The 13,641-nt window shown below is 42.7% G+C and overlaps 1 protein-coding gene across 1 annotated transcript in view; it reads left to right on the top strand.

Annotated features, from left to right (window-relative positions):
- Ywhag (tyrosine 3-monooxygenase/tryptophan 5-monooxygenase activation protein, gamma) overlaps positions 1-12,871 on the top strand; it is a 31,119-nt gene extending 18,248 nt beyond the window's left edge. Inside the window, exon 2 of the mRNA XM_005396811.2 lies at positions 9,453-12,871. Within this exon, the coding sequence (XP_005396868.1) occupies positions 9,453-10,109 (657 nt within the window). The 3' untranslated portion in view covers positions 10,110-12,871. The remainder of the gene's footprint in view (positions 1-9,452) is intronic.
- The last annotated feature ends 770 nt before the right edge of the window (positions 12,872-13,641 follow it).

Genomic DNA, 13,641 nt, shown 5'->3' with positions numbered 1-13,641 from the left:
AAAAAAAAAAAAAAAAAGTTAAGAATTGAGTCTGTGGGCCAGGGATATAGCTCAGCGGCACAAGCACCTTCCTGGTAAAGCACAAGGTCCTGAGTTCAATTCCCAGTACCCACTTCCCCAAAAGAATTGATGCTAGGACTATAGCTTCTTGGTAGAGCACAGTGCTTGTTCAATCCTCAGTATTCTTTCCCTTAAAAAACTGATTTCTGGCCCCAAGGGATAAATTTTTTCATGGGGGTACCAGGAATTGAGCTCAGGACCTTGCACTTGCCAGGCAGTTGCTTATGCGCTGAGCTGTATCTCTGGCCCAAGGGATAAAATTCTTAAAGCTCACAAATAGCTTTGTAAAGGTGACAAACTCACCTCTGATACAAAGAAATCAAGTCTTTGTTACCTTCTGATAGCAGATGAGTTGTTGTAGCAGCTATGTGTAAGAGCAGAAGGTGCTTGGGTCAGAAGACCATTCAGCAGGGAATAAGTAAGAGGGAAAGCGGTGCTGGCTTGGGGTATATGTGTGCTGACTACATTTTAGAGGGTGTTCTTCTTGACTTTCCTTCTAGTGACAGACTCTGGCTCCTTTTTATTGTGAGACAGGATCTCACCAGGTTGTCCCAGCAGACCTCTAACTTGTGATCCTCCTGCATTAGTGCAATAAACATAAAACCCTCTTCTTTTTGAAGAGGATATTGAGGTGTTTTTTTTTTTTTTTTTTTTTTTTTTGTCTTTTTGAGACATGGTCTTGCTATGCAGTTCAGGCTGACCTTGAGCTCACTTATGTAGCCCGGGCTGGTCTCGAACTCACAATGATCCTGCCTCAGCCAAGTGCTGGGATTACAGGCGTGCACCACCACGCCCAGTGATATTGAGAAATATTAACCTGCGTCAGAGTGCATAGGTATTTATATGAGGTCACAAGGGGAAGATTAGAAAACGAGTTAAAGGTCTGTATTATAAATGAATTTTGTGTAAATTGACATGTTGTGAAATATTCAGAATTTTGAAGTCGAACTAATATTTTAATTGTTGGTATGTGTAGAAGTGCTGTTTAAACTATGGTATAATGCAGCAGTTTTAAGTAGCTTTTAACATAATTTACATACCATACAAAAGGATACAATTAAATGGTTTTCTAGTATTTTCAGATTGGTTAACCGTAACTAGATAATTTAGGACATTTTCATTAACCCCAAAAGAAACCCTTTATATGTTAGCTATCAACCCTCCTCCCCTAGCCAAAAAAGAAAAACTCAGCTGTAAGTACTTCCCTACCCCCACCTGCTCTCTGTTTCTGGATTTGCCTATTCTGGACATTTCATTTAAGCGGTCATATAATATGTGGTCTTTTGTGACTGGCTTTAACTTAGCAAGGTATTTTTCCACATTATATAGCATCAGTATGCTATTTTTAATCCTCAGTATTTTGGGGGGACTGGAGGTATAGCTCAGTGACTCAAGCCCCGGCATAACCAAAAATTAATGTTCCACTGTATGCATGCTACTATAGTGTATTATATCAGTTCATCCAGTTGATGGACATTTGAATTGTTCCACTTTTTGATTTAAGACTAGTGCTGCTACCAGCATTCATGAAAAATATTTTATATGGATGTATGTTTTCCTTTCTCTTGTCTACTTAGGAATTAAATTACTAAGTCTGCTAATTTTGTGAGTTGCTGTGTATAGTTCTTAACCTCAAGAAATAGATTGGGATGGGTACCACATGTATAATCTATATACCATACTTAGCCTGTGTAAAGATTAATGAAAGGTTTTTATTTTTGAGATAGTGTCTATCTGTGTTGACCAGGGTGGCCTTAAACTCTCCTGGGCTCAAATGATTCTCCTGCCTCAACCTTTGGAGTAGGTGGGACTATAGGCACATAGCACTGTACTTGGCATAACGAAGGATTTTTATTCAGCTAGAGTTTTTTTTTTTTTTCTAATTTAAGAAAGCCCTCTGTTCTTGGTAGAGGTTGTGTAGTTTGTACAAAGTAACAAGTATGAGTTTGAGTGAATTGTATACATGCATAAGGGTGTTTATGTAGTACTACTGGCTTTGGGCTTTTTTGAAAACTAACTGTAGTTATGAATTGTAAATTGCAGAGAGGGTTTCTCTGAGTAGATACTGCTGATAACTGACAGTTCAGCCCAGTTAACATCATCTGCTTCCCAGCCAGTCTGTTTCTAGACATTTCTAGAAATACAGTGGAATGAAGTAATATTTTCATAGCTATGGAGGATGCTATTATATAGATATGTTATAGTCTCAGTAGTAACCCATTGAAGATTGTTTGGGCTATTCCTAATTTTAGCTGTTGCAGATAACAGAGTGAATTGGTTTTTCATAGTGGAGTTGCAGAGTCCAAAGGTTTTTGCATGTTTGTAATTTTCACGGTCATTCAGAGTTGCCCTATATTGTGTCACCCTATACTTCACAGCCACAGGTGAGAGTGCCTCGCCCACACCCTCACCTTTACGTGAGTCATCAAACTATAAACTCTGGCAATCTAATAGAAAAATTAACATTTACAATAAATGAGGTTGGGCGTGTCCCACACCCCTTTCTTTGGATTATCCCATTCCTTTTGCCTACTTCTTTGTTACAGATTGATCTTATATTCTCCTTAGGAAGTCTTTATGTGTTACAGAAATTGACCTTTTCTCTGTTGTGTGTGGCAGTATCTACATCAGAGAAAACATATATTTTTTTTTTTTTTTTGGTCTTTTTTTGAGACAGGGACTCACTGTGCAGTTCAGGCTGGCCTTGAGCTCACTTTGTAGCCCAGGCTGGTCTCCAACTCACAGTGATCCTCCTGCCTCAGCCTCCCAAGTGCTGGGATTACAGGTGTGCGCCACCATGCCTGGCGAAAACACACTATTTATTTATTTATTTATTTATTTATTTATTTATTTATTGTCTTTTTGAGACAGGGTTTTTTGCTGTGCGGTTCAAGCTAGCCTTGAGCTCATTTTGTAGCCCAGGCTGGCCTTGAACTCACAACGATTCTCCTGCCTCAGCCTCCTGAGTGCTGGGATTACAGGCGTGTGCCACCACGCCTGGCTGAAAACATACAATTTAAAGCAAGAAACTTTGTTTCTCCACTCAGGTGAATGAGAGTGGTGTGTGACTGGGGGGTGTCATTTCCTTTCTTAGGGTAGTTGTGGAAAGAACACAGAACTTGGTGTCTGTTGGAAAACCCCATTCTTGATTCTTGGTCTGTCCTCTTCTCTCTGAGAACTTGAGCTTGACCCTGAGAATGCTATGATGTTTCCTGACTATTTGAGGAAGTTCTGGAGTGTTGCCCTTGTGCACAATTTTTATCTAGGGTGGTGGCTACTGGAAAACCCAACTGCAGGTGTTACTTTCTAATTAAAATCCCTCCATTTTCCAAGTAGTTTAGCTACCTGAACAACACCTGATACGTTAACGTGAATGCATTGTGCTGCTTTCTGGTAAGACTGAGTGCCTTAAATATATGTTTTTTGTATCCTTAGCAGTGTGGTACAGTGTGACTGCACACTAGATACTCTGAATGCTTGATGAATTTATTTGATAGGGTCTTTGAGTACTTCTTACCCTATTGTGAGTGAGACCTTGATAGACATATCAAATTTTCTAGAATGAATGTATGGTGGGGGGCCCCAAGGTTCCCCTCAGATTACCTCCAGTGATATGCTGGGACTCAGCATGCACAAGTGTGCATATGCAGAGCTCAGTCAATGGGAAAGGTGCAAAGGACAAGAAACCGAGCACAAGGTTGCCACAGCTCTCCTGGGAAATCACACAGGGTGCACTTGATGGTGACAAGTGGGGGATGAAAGGCATCAACCAGAGAAGCTCCTTGAAGACTCGGTCCCTGTGGTTTTTACTGGGGCTGTCATATAGGCACTTTGAGCTTGGCACATGCCAAAATTCTAGACTCTCCAGTAGGAATTTGGCATAAACCACATGGTTTGCAAACAGCTGAGAGACACGAGCCATTTTTATCTGGGGTAGTGGGGAACCTTCGCAAAATCCAAGTTCTCAGATACCAGTCTAAGGCACTTTATTCACTTATACAGGTACAACCAAACATGATTTTCAAAAATTTTAGCTACCTAGTAGATAATGGGTCATAAGTAGAGTACGTGACAAGTGTAATTCAGCAGAACTGTGTCTTTGTCAGTTGCATTGGTTCATTCTACAGCTGAACCTCGTCCTCTTGTTTTTTCTGACTGTACTGTAGGATGTTCGTGTGTAGCATCTCACTGCATTTACCTTTTGAATTGCTTCATGGGCCTTTCAGGTGATAGTATTCTCAGATGCTGAGGACAGAAAAATGCGTAATGGAGCCACAATATTCTGGACTCTTTTTTTTGTTTTTGTTTTTGTTCTGAGACAAGGTCTCAAAAAAGATGTAGTTCAGTCTGGCGTTGAACCTGTGTACCCCAGGCTGGCCTTGAGCTCTCAGTGCTGCTCCTGCCTCAGCCTCCCAAGTGCTGGGCTTATAGGTGTGTGTCACCATACCTGGCTTTTTTTTAAATAAATGTTCTAAAGAGCACTTCTAGATCTAAAGCAGATTTGTCCATATGCCTGTTCTTCACACAAGCACAGCTTCCCTGTACCAGAATCCCCCATCAGAGTTACGTCTGTTGATAAATCTAGTTGGGCATGGTGGCACATGTCTGTAATCCTAGCACTTAGGAGCCCAAGGCAGGAGGATTGGGAAGTTGGAGGCCAGGCTGGGCTGCACAGCAGGTTTGAGGCCAACCTGGACTGTGTAATGGGATCCTGTCACAAAAGAAAAAACCAAACAAATAAACAAAAAATTGGTTAAACCACATTGATACGTCATCCTAAAATCTATAGTTTATATTAGGGTTCACTCGGCATTGTATGTTCCACGGATTTTGGCAAATACATAATGACACTTATCTACCATGATGATATATAGAATCATTTTCACTGCTCTAGAATCCCTTTCTGTTCTTTCTGCTTGTTCATCTGTCCTTGCTTTTTTGTTGAGGGGCAGACTTCAGTTCTCAAATACTTATTTAATTTTGGTTTTTTGTTTGTTTCTTGTCTTTTTGAGATGGGGTCTCGCTATGTAGTTCAGGCTGGTCTTAAACTCACTATGTAGCTCAGATTGATCTTGAAATTGTGCCAATCCTCCAGCCTCAGCTTCCCAAGTGCTGGGATTACAGAGGTGTGCCACCAGGCCTGTCATATGAATACTTAACTTAGGAAGTTTTAAAATGAAAAATTGCATTCATTATAATTTAAGGTTCTCTATTTTCTACCCCCTGTGCTGCTGGGGACTGTACATGCTAGGGCCTTGTACATGCTAGGCAATCACTTCCCACTGAGCCATACTGCCAACCCCATTTAAGATTCTTGATAGGTAATGTATTACTTTTTATTTTTTTGAGGGGAATTTTAACTGGCCTGATATTAAGAGTTGAGGTCAGAAAGTCATCTTCCAAGACTCTCAAGAGTTAGTTGCTAGTCTTATGTAGAAAGGATTTCATGCTAACTCTTAGGGGAGAACATTTGACACTAATGACCTGATTGCTTAGCAGCTTGGATTTGGGGAGTTTTGCTTTTGAAACTTGGTGAGAGTTAAATTTTTAATCCTTTTTACTAATAGATCTTAAATAGCTCTTTTGTCACGAATAGAGATTTGAATTTGAGGTAGTAGGAGGAGCTTGAACTTCTGATTTAAGGTTTTTAAAGAAACTTTAATGCCAGGTGTGGTGGTGGTATGTGTGCCTAGCTACTTGGGAAGTTGAGGCAAAAGGACTGAAAGCTTTGAAGCCAGCCAGGGCAATTTAGCAAGACTTTGTCTCAAAATTTTAAACGGGGGCTGGGGATATATATAGCTCAGTGGCACAAGCGCCTGCCTGGCAAGCACAAGGTCCTGAGTTCGATTCCTGGTACCAAAAAAAAATATTTTTAAAGGGTTAGACATGTATGTGGTGCAGCATTTCCTGGGTTCAGTCCCCCCATACAGGACTGAAATTTTCTCTTGAGCAAACTTTGTAGAGCTAAAGGTTTTTCCCTCTAACTTAGTTTTTCACTGGCAGAGAATACCCAAGTATGTTCCAAATGTGCTTGAGTTACTCTATCTAAAGGTGGTATTGACGTTTCTTAATCTCCTTGTTGCAGTTTGTCTGGGGCAACTAGACAAGCTTTATGTAAGAACTGATCGCTGCCTGGCAGCTCTGGAACCAAACCTCCTTTGCAGTGAGAGGAGACCTAACGGTATTGCACGCTGGTGAGGTCACTTACGCTTTAAATAGCTCCTGGCTCTTGAAAGAAGGACAGCATGATTTAGGGGAAAGGCCAGAACTTGATCTCCACAGCCTCAAGCACTCGAGCGTCTCTGGGCATCAGAAATGGTTATTAGGTTGCACTGTGGGCCTGGGTATCTGCACCGGCATAAGAAGAGGTTGGAGTCTGGTGGTGGCACGAGCATCTGATGGCGCTGCAGAGGCCTCAGTCTGTTCCCAGCGAGTCTTGGGAGTTCTTTGCAGGCTGGCACTGAGGCTCACAGAAGAGAAGTGATGTAAGGCAGTTAAGGAAGTGTCAGGCTGGAGGAGAGGGTGCAGCAGAGAAGAGATAACCTAATGTCAGAGGGTAAGTTAGGAGACTTTTATATAAGAAGTGCAGCCGGGAATATAACTCAGTGGCACAGCACCTGCCTGGCAAGGGCAAAGTCCTGAGTTGGATTCCTGTACAAAAGGAAATGCAGATGTCTCCTGTGAGAACTAAATGAAGGAAAGATGTTCAGGGTGCCCTCAAAAGCACTTGCTCACATCTCTCCAGCATGTTAGCCAATCAAGAGCGTTGGTCTCATGTACCCTATCATAGTCTTTTTTGTTTGTTTGTTTTTCTCTGGTACCAGGAACCGAACTCACGACCTTGCACTTGCCAGGCAGGTGCTTTTTGCCGCTGAGCTAAATCCCCAGCCCACCTATCATAGTCTTAATGAAAGAGGCAGCGACCTTGTCTTGCAGATAAGGAAACTGAAGCCAGCGGTTTGTCTCTGAGGACACGGAGCACACTGTGGAATTGGGCGAGCCATCTTCTAGGTTATCTGTACTGTGTAGACATCAGGACTCAGCAGAAGTGAGGGTGGTCTGAGATAAATAGTAACTGTATGAAGAACTGGACCTAAGATGAGAAACACCCTTATTCTTGCAGGAGAAGTGATATTTGCCTGAGAGGGTAGTACAGGGATCATGGAATAAAAGGCACCTCTTTCCTGACTGACTTGTACTGTGAATTCTAGCATTACCAAACCTGGTTTTTTCTTTTTTTTTTTAATTTGTTTGAGACAGGGTCTCACTATGTAGTTCAGGCAGGCCTTGAACTCACTGCAGTCCTCGTGCCTCAGCCTCCTAAGTGCTGGGATTATAGACATGTGCCACCATGCCTGGCTAAAACTTTTTTGCTTGTTCTTCTGTGTTCTCTAGCACTATAGTGGATAATCAGTAATGTGTAGTAAAGTTAACTTAAAAGTCATCAGTTTAAGCAGTATTTGTGTGTATACCAGTTTTTCTGTATGTCATGAGAATTAGTAAGCAATACACTAAAAATTAATTCAGAGAATGAATTGCTTATAATAAAGTACTAATCATGATTTGGTTTACATTCTGATTTAATTATCTTCTCATAGATAGCATTTAAATTAGTGACTAAAATATTGACTAAGCATCAGGCATCCCCCTCCAATTTATAAAAGCGGAATAATATCTGAAGTAAATGACTCAAACAGAAAAATACTCTTGTTCACTCTCCACCCCTAGCTTTGTGTATCTTTTTAGAAAATCATTCATATCTGCTGCATAGATGCCATGGTTGATCTATGCTGGGAACACTGAGGATATAAGGGAGAGAGTGAGTAACCAGTTTACCTACAAGAGTGGGCAGGAGTAGGGCAGTAAAGATTTTAGAGAATGTGAGTATTCACTTGAGTTTTGATAGTCCAGTAAGTACTTGGCAGGCAGGAGTACTGGCAGATATTTTAGGAGGGCAGAAGAACATGTGAATGGATGGAAGTATGGTGTTTTTGCAGTTGGCTTGTTAGGACCAGAGTATAGCTACGTGTGAAGGTGGTGAGTCTTGCGAGGTATGTAATCTTCTGTAGGGCTTGTAAAATAGAGAATGATTTAGAATTTCCACTTGTGGGTCTGGGGATTTAGCTCAGCAGCACAGCACCAGCCTGGAAGTGCAAGGTTGTGAGTTTGATTCCCGGTACCGGAAGAAAACCAAAAAAAAAAAAAAAAAAAATTGCACTTGTGCTTTTTTTTTCCCCCCACTTGTGCTTTTGCTATTGGCTCAGTATATAAAAGTTTAAGCACAATAGAAACTGCAGTTGACCAAACAGTGGTATCTGGTCTCAGAGTAGAAATGAAAGAGCTCTATGCTTGTACAACAATCAGTTTCTTTTATAGTCCTGGGGATTGAACTTAGGGCTTTGTACATGCCAGGCAAGTGCTCTACCACTGAGCCACATCCTCCGCCCCAATAATCAGTTTCCGTGGTTGTCAGACACTTACAGACAGCTGTGGTATCATAAATCCAGGATAACTGAATATAGTGTTAGTGACTTTAATGTCTTCATAAACAGTTGTTTGGTTGTCAGAAAACACCTGTTTGATGTTGCTTTAGTGTCTTCAAGATGTGACTAGTCTTGGGAATGGTCAAGACAGAAGCTTTTAAAAATGCCTGCTCAAAAAGCATTTATTCCTGCTAGCTACCCCAGCCCCAGAAGTCCTTGCGCATCTCTCCCTGCTTTTTTATTGCTAATTGTAGTCTGTTAGAGATAGCCACAAGTACATGTTCCCTGCATTGCTAAAATACAGTGGTCAGACAAAAATGTCATGTCCTCCGTTTAGACTTCTTTCTGAGGTTTGTCTTAACCTCATCTGGTCTTAACATACAAGCAGAAAAGCTTCTGTATTCATTAAAAGTCAGCTTAAAGTTGGCTTTTCGTGTATTCTCACCTGTAAAGGATAGGCCTGTAGTGGAAGAGGGCAAGATTAGGAATGTGCCCTCAATTGTTCTGTTTTCCTGAAAACTTGCTGAGGTGTCCAAACCATCTCCACTTAAAATCTCTAGGATTGATTGGTATAGATATGTTGTATGGGCAGTCTGTTGGCCTTCTGCACTTAGGTGGTTTTTGACTTGTCACCTAAGACCTATACTTGACAGTTTTTTCATAGAATGAACAGCATGTGCTAAGCTGTTCGTTTGGGAGGAACCATCCACCCAGCTGCACTTTTTCCATCTTTGTTGCTTGTTCCACCTTCATGCTCTGTCCTTCCACCCAAGCAGCACAACTTCTCTTCCTGTTAGTCACTTGGATCAACAGATAGATCTGTTGTGTCTTAGCGGTGGTGTGAAGATAGGATTGACGCAGTTGATACAGTCTGTACCTTAACAGCTCTTTGTTCTTTTCTCCTAACAGGTGACAGAGCTGAATGAGCCACTGTCCAATGAAGAACGAAACCTCCTGTCTGTGGCCTACAAGAACGTGGTTGGGGCCCGCCGTTCTTCCTGGAGGGTCATCAGCAGCATTGAGCAGAAGACGTCCGCAGATGGCAATGAGAAGAAGATAGAGATGGTTCGCGCTTACCGTGAAAAGATCGAGAAAGAGCTGGAGGCAGTGTGTCAGGATGTGCTGAGCCTGCTGGATAACTATCTGATCAAGAATTGCAGTGAGACCCAGTATGAGAGCAAAGTGTTCTACCTGAAGATGAAGGGGGACTATTACCGCTACCTGGCTGAAGTGGCCACTGGGGAGAAGAGGGCGACTGTCGTGGAGTCGTCTGAGAAGGCCTACAGCGAAGCCCATGAGATCAGCAAGGAGCACATGCAGCCTACCCACCCCATCCGACTGGGCCTGGCTCTTAACTACTCGGTTTTCTACTATGAGATCCAGAACGCCCCGGAGCAAGCGTGCCACTTGGCCAAGACTGCCTTCGATGATGCCATCGCCGAGCTCGACACTCTGAATGAGGACTCCTACAAGGACTCCACTCTCATCATGCAGCTCCTCCGCGACAACCTAACGCTCTGGACAAGCGATCAGCAAGACGACGAGGGTGGAGAAGGCAACAATTAAGGCCCCCGGGTGGACTGGCAGCGCACGCTGATGCTACTACTGCAGTCTTTATTTTTTTCCCATGAGTTGGGGTCGGGTGGGGGAGGGAAAGGGAGGGCTGACCTTCCCAGGGAGAAACCCACGACCTGTCCTGTCTTTGATCGCCTCTTTGACATTTTTGCCAAAATACCACTAGTGGAAAGTCAGGCTAGCTGTGCTGGTATTGGAGTAGCAGCCTCACACAGGCATACGGACTGTTCTGTAGGTTCATGCAAGTGGAGCTGTGTCTTTAATTTAACTTATTGCTAGATGATAGGGGTTTAAGATGAAAAAACGTAAATGGAATGGCCCTCATTCAGTGAGTTCTGTGGTTCCAGTAAGGATTTTTATGTACATATGCTCTTGTCTTAAGTTTTGGGTACTTTTCTCTCTCCTCTGTTTTAGCTGTGCATTTCTTTCAGGGTGTACTCTACCAGACATGGCATAGTTTAAATCCCAGACAGGCAGACTTGGAGCATAAGGTACACTCACCCTTGTGGTTTAGGCCTGGCCGGTTTTCTGAAGTCTGATTAGTGACAGTATTAACACTAAATTGCAGTTTACAGTATTTCTACATTACAGCCATATGTGACATCAAGCCATTGATTATGAGTTTCCTTTGCTAGTTATTTTGGCTTTCCATCCTTATTCAGCTGTATCCAGGTTGGTTTTGCTCTCTGTCTCCTAGGCTAAAAGAATCGCCTGAGGTGAATCAAAGCTTCTTTAGGTTTTGGTTAATAGGTGCTTGGCAGGTGGCTGTGGGGATTTTGTCTTTCTTTCTTAATGTAAACCCACCACAAAAGTTAGTAATCATTTTAATAGAAATGTTAAACACCACAAAATAGAGAAAATTCAGGTCTGTATGTCATTTATCTCATGTTGGTGTCTGGGAAGACTCCTGCTTGCTCAGCTGCCACAGCCCCTTCCTCAGGGATCTCACTGCCATCTGTTTCCCTCTGCACCGAGTCCTCCCTGCTGCATGGACGGGGGCACGCAGGGAGCTTGGAAGGCTGTCGGGTTGGAGAGGCTGGGTGGTCGGCTCGAGAAAGTCCGTGCAGTGTGGGAAGTCAGGTGCTAGAAGCTGAGCTGGTAGAAAACCCAGAAGAGCTCCACTCGCAGACATCTTTCTATTTTTAGGAACCTCGTAAGTATGTCAGGTTTTCCCTCCTGAAACACTCCCTCCCCAAGTTCTTGTAGGAAGATAACTAAAATCATGACCAGGTAGTGAATACTTAATTCCTGTTTGACCAAAACTTTTCCTCTTACTTTTTTCTTTTCAGTGAAAGCATAGAAGTTGGAGATTCACTTCTCTTGTGCAGTCAGTGCGCAGTTGGCAGTCTGAAGGAAATTACATTGCTATTTCTGCAAGCTTGTGTTCAGTTAACCGTAGGTCCCTCATTCACACTTGGGTAAATCTGTCTGTAAACATGACCCATGGCACGTTGTGTGTGCAGTTTTATTCCCTTAGTGTTTTTTTAATTAAATAAAATCAGTAACCATGTGGACTCCCAAAGATAGGTAACAACACCAGACTTGCTTTGTTTGTTTCTTTGTTTTATTTAGGCAAGGAGAGGTGTGAGTAATAATTGAGGAAAACCTAGCAGACGCTTTTGCTAGTACTGAAGTCAGACTTACAATTATGAATGGGTATGTTGAATGGATACGGGCGACAGTGACGACAGAGGAGCGATGACAACTGTAGACTCAATATACTCTGTACATTGCACAGTTTACCCAGCATGACTTTCCTTAGAGGGCCCCCTGCTCACGCTAGAGCACAAGTCCCCGTCACTGGAGCCCCGGAAGGACGGAGCAGCGGAGAGAGCGTTGCCGCCTCGTGCCGTCACAGCAGGAGCCTGTCACATGGCTGCGGAGGGGGCAGGTGGGCTTCCCCTGAGTTCTCCTCACGTCCAGTGCACAGTGTCCTGTCCTTCCTTGTAGCGTTTGAAAATGATTTACTGGAATTACAAAACTTATTTTTCTTTTAAATTTCAGCTTTGGCTCTGGCTGCTTTTTAGAATAATGCAAGATAAAATCATACCAGAGGACTAGAACTGAAGAGGGAATGGGAGACTTGGTATTTAAGCAGCTTGAATGGTTTCCTTTCTTTTCTTTATTTTTTAAAGAAATGCACTTGCCTATGATACTGTCTCTCCAGTGAAATGATTACTCCTCCATTACTCTATTGATACAATATTGTGCATGCTAGTGTTGTATTTCTATACAGTAGCTTGAAATTTATTAACTTATACTGTAGGTGTTATGTATTCCTATGACAAAAAAAAATTAAGTCTTCAAATTTTTTAAAGTTTTTTTAATTTAATTTTTCCTTTTGGGGGTAAAGTTTGCTCTACCAAATAGTGATCGTAACAAATTGATCTGTTTTGGATGTTGCTATAGTGACATGCAGTTATATATTTTGTTTTTAAGGGGGGGACAAAAGAAACACCAGTGTTAGCTTAATCTTAATGTCTGGTGTTCGTCATGGTGAAATTATAACTATTACAGTGTAGGAGAACATTGACTATGTTCTCTGAATGAGCCTTTGTGCTTTTTGTCATGTTATGCAGTGAACTATTTTTAAGGTCTAATCAGTGATTATTTTTCCAACTCCGTGTTTCTCTAAGGAATTATTTCGCACACGGACCATTCTTAGCAGTTTTCCTCAGTGATGGAATATCATGAATGTGAGTCATTATGTAGCTGTCGTACATTGAGCAAATAAACTTACAGATCTGATGTCAGTGCTGCTTAGTTTCATTTAATGAGTTGGATTTGTCCCTTGCTTTTGATTGGGCGTGGGTGTTCTCTCTTCCTCCCTCCTCCTGCCAAGGAATGAGGTTGGAGGGGGTGTGGGGCCAGACGGCGTGTACTGTAAAGCGACTGTATCTGGGAACCAGACCTGAAAACCGAGGGCTGAGGGTGTAGCTCAGTGGAAGAGTGCTTACTTAGCACATGTGAGATCCTGGGTTTGGTCCCCTACTGCACAAGTCAGAGAGAAAGACAGCAGTGCACCTTTTGGGCCTCCCATTTCTCTTAAGAAATGAGCTGTTCAGCTAGATCTCTGAGGACTGTTCAGGACCTGATGATGAGAAACAGACCTGACTTGAGGATGGCTCTCAAACTCTACAGCCTTGTGTCTGGTGTTGCTGATGCCAGCAGTCTCAGAAGGTGCCCGTGATGCGGGTGTGGGGCGGGGGTTGACCACAGGAAGGAATGCCAGGGTAAAAAGCCTTTCTTCTCTGTTAGCCGGTGCATGTCCCCCAGAAGGGGATGCCGGGAGCTTGCATAGTGGCAGAAGACAGCTTTTTAATTTCCTAAGCAATTTTACCTTGTTCTTAAGGTGTGATGACACTGTGTGAACGGGTTGCCTGGTGCTGATAAAGTCACCTATGTTCACTGTCTACCATTCCACCCTGAGAGTAAAGGGTGGCTGTAGAACTGGCCATGAGTGATGGGCCCAGGGTCCCACTACTGACTGATAATCTGACTTTCCCCTCCCAAGTCAGTGTGC

The sequence above is a fragment of the Chinchilla lanigera genome, unplaced genomic scaffold (genome assembly GCF_000276665.1).
Source record: "Chinchilla lanigera isolate Chin_1 unplaced genomic scaffold, ChiLan1.0 scaffold00055, whole genome shotgun sequence".
NCBI classification, from domain to species: domain Eukaryota; kingdom Metazoa; phylum Chordata; class Mammalia; order Rodentia; family Chinchillidae; genus Chinchilla; species Chinchilla lanigera.
The sequence above is the reverse complement of the archived record's forward strand: the minus strand, read 5'-3'. Positions and strand labels throughout refer to the sequence as shown.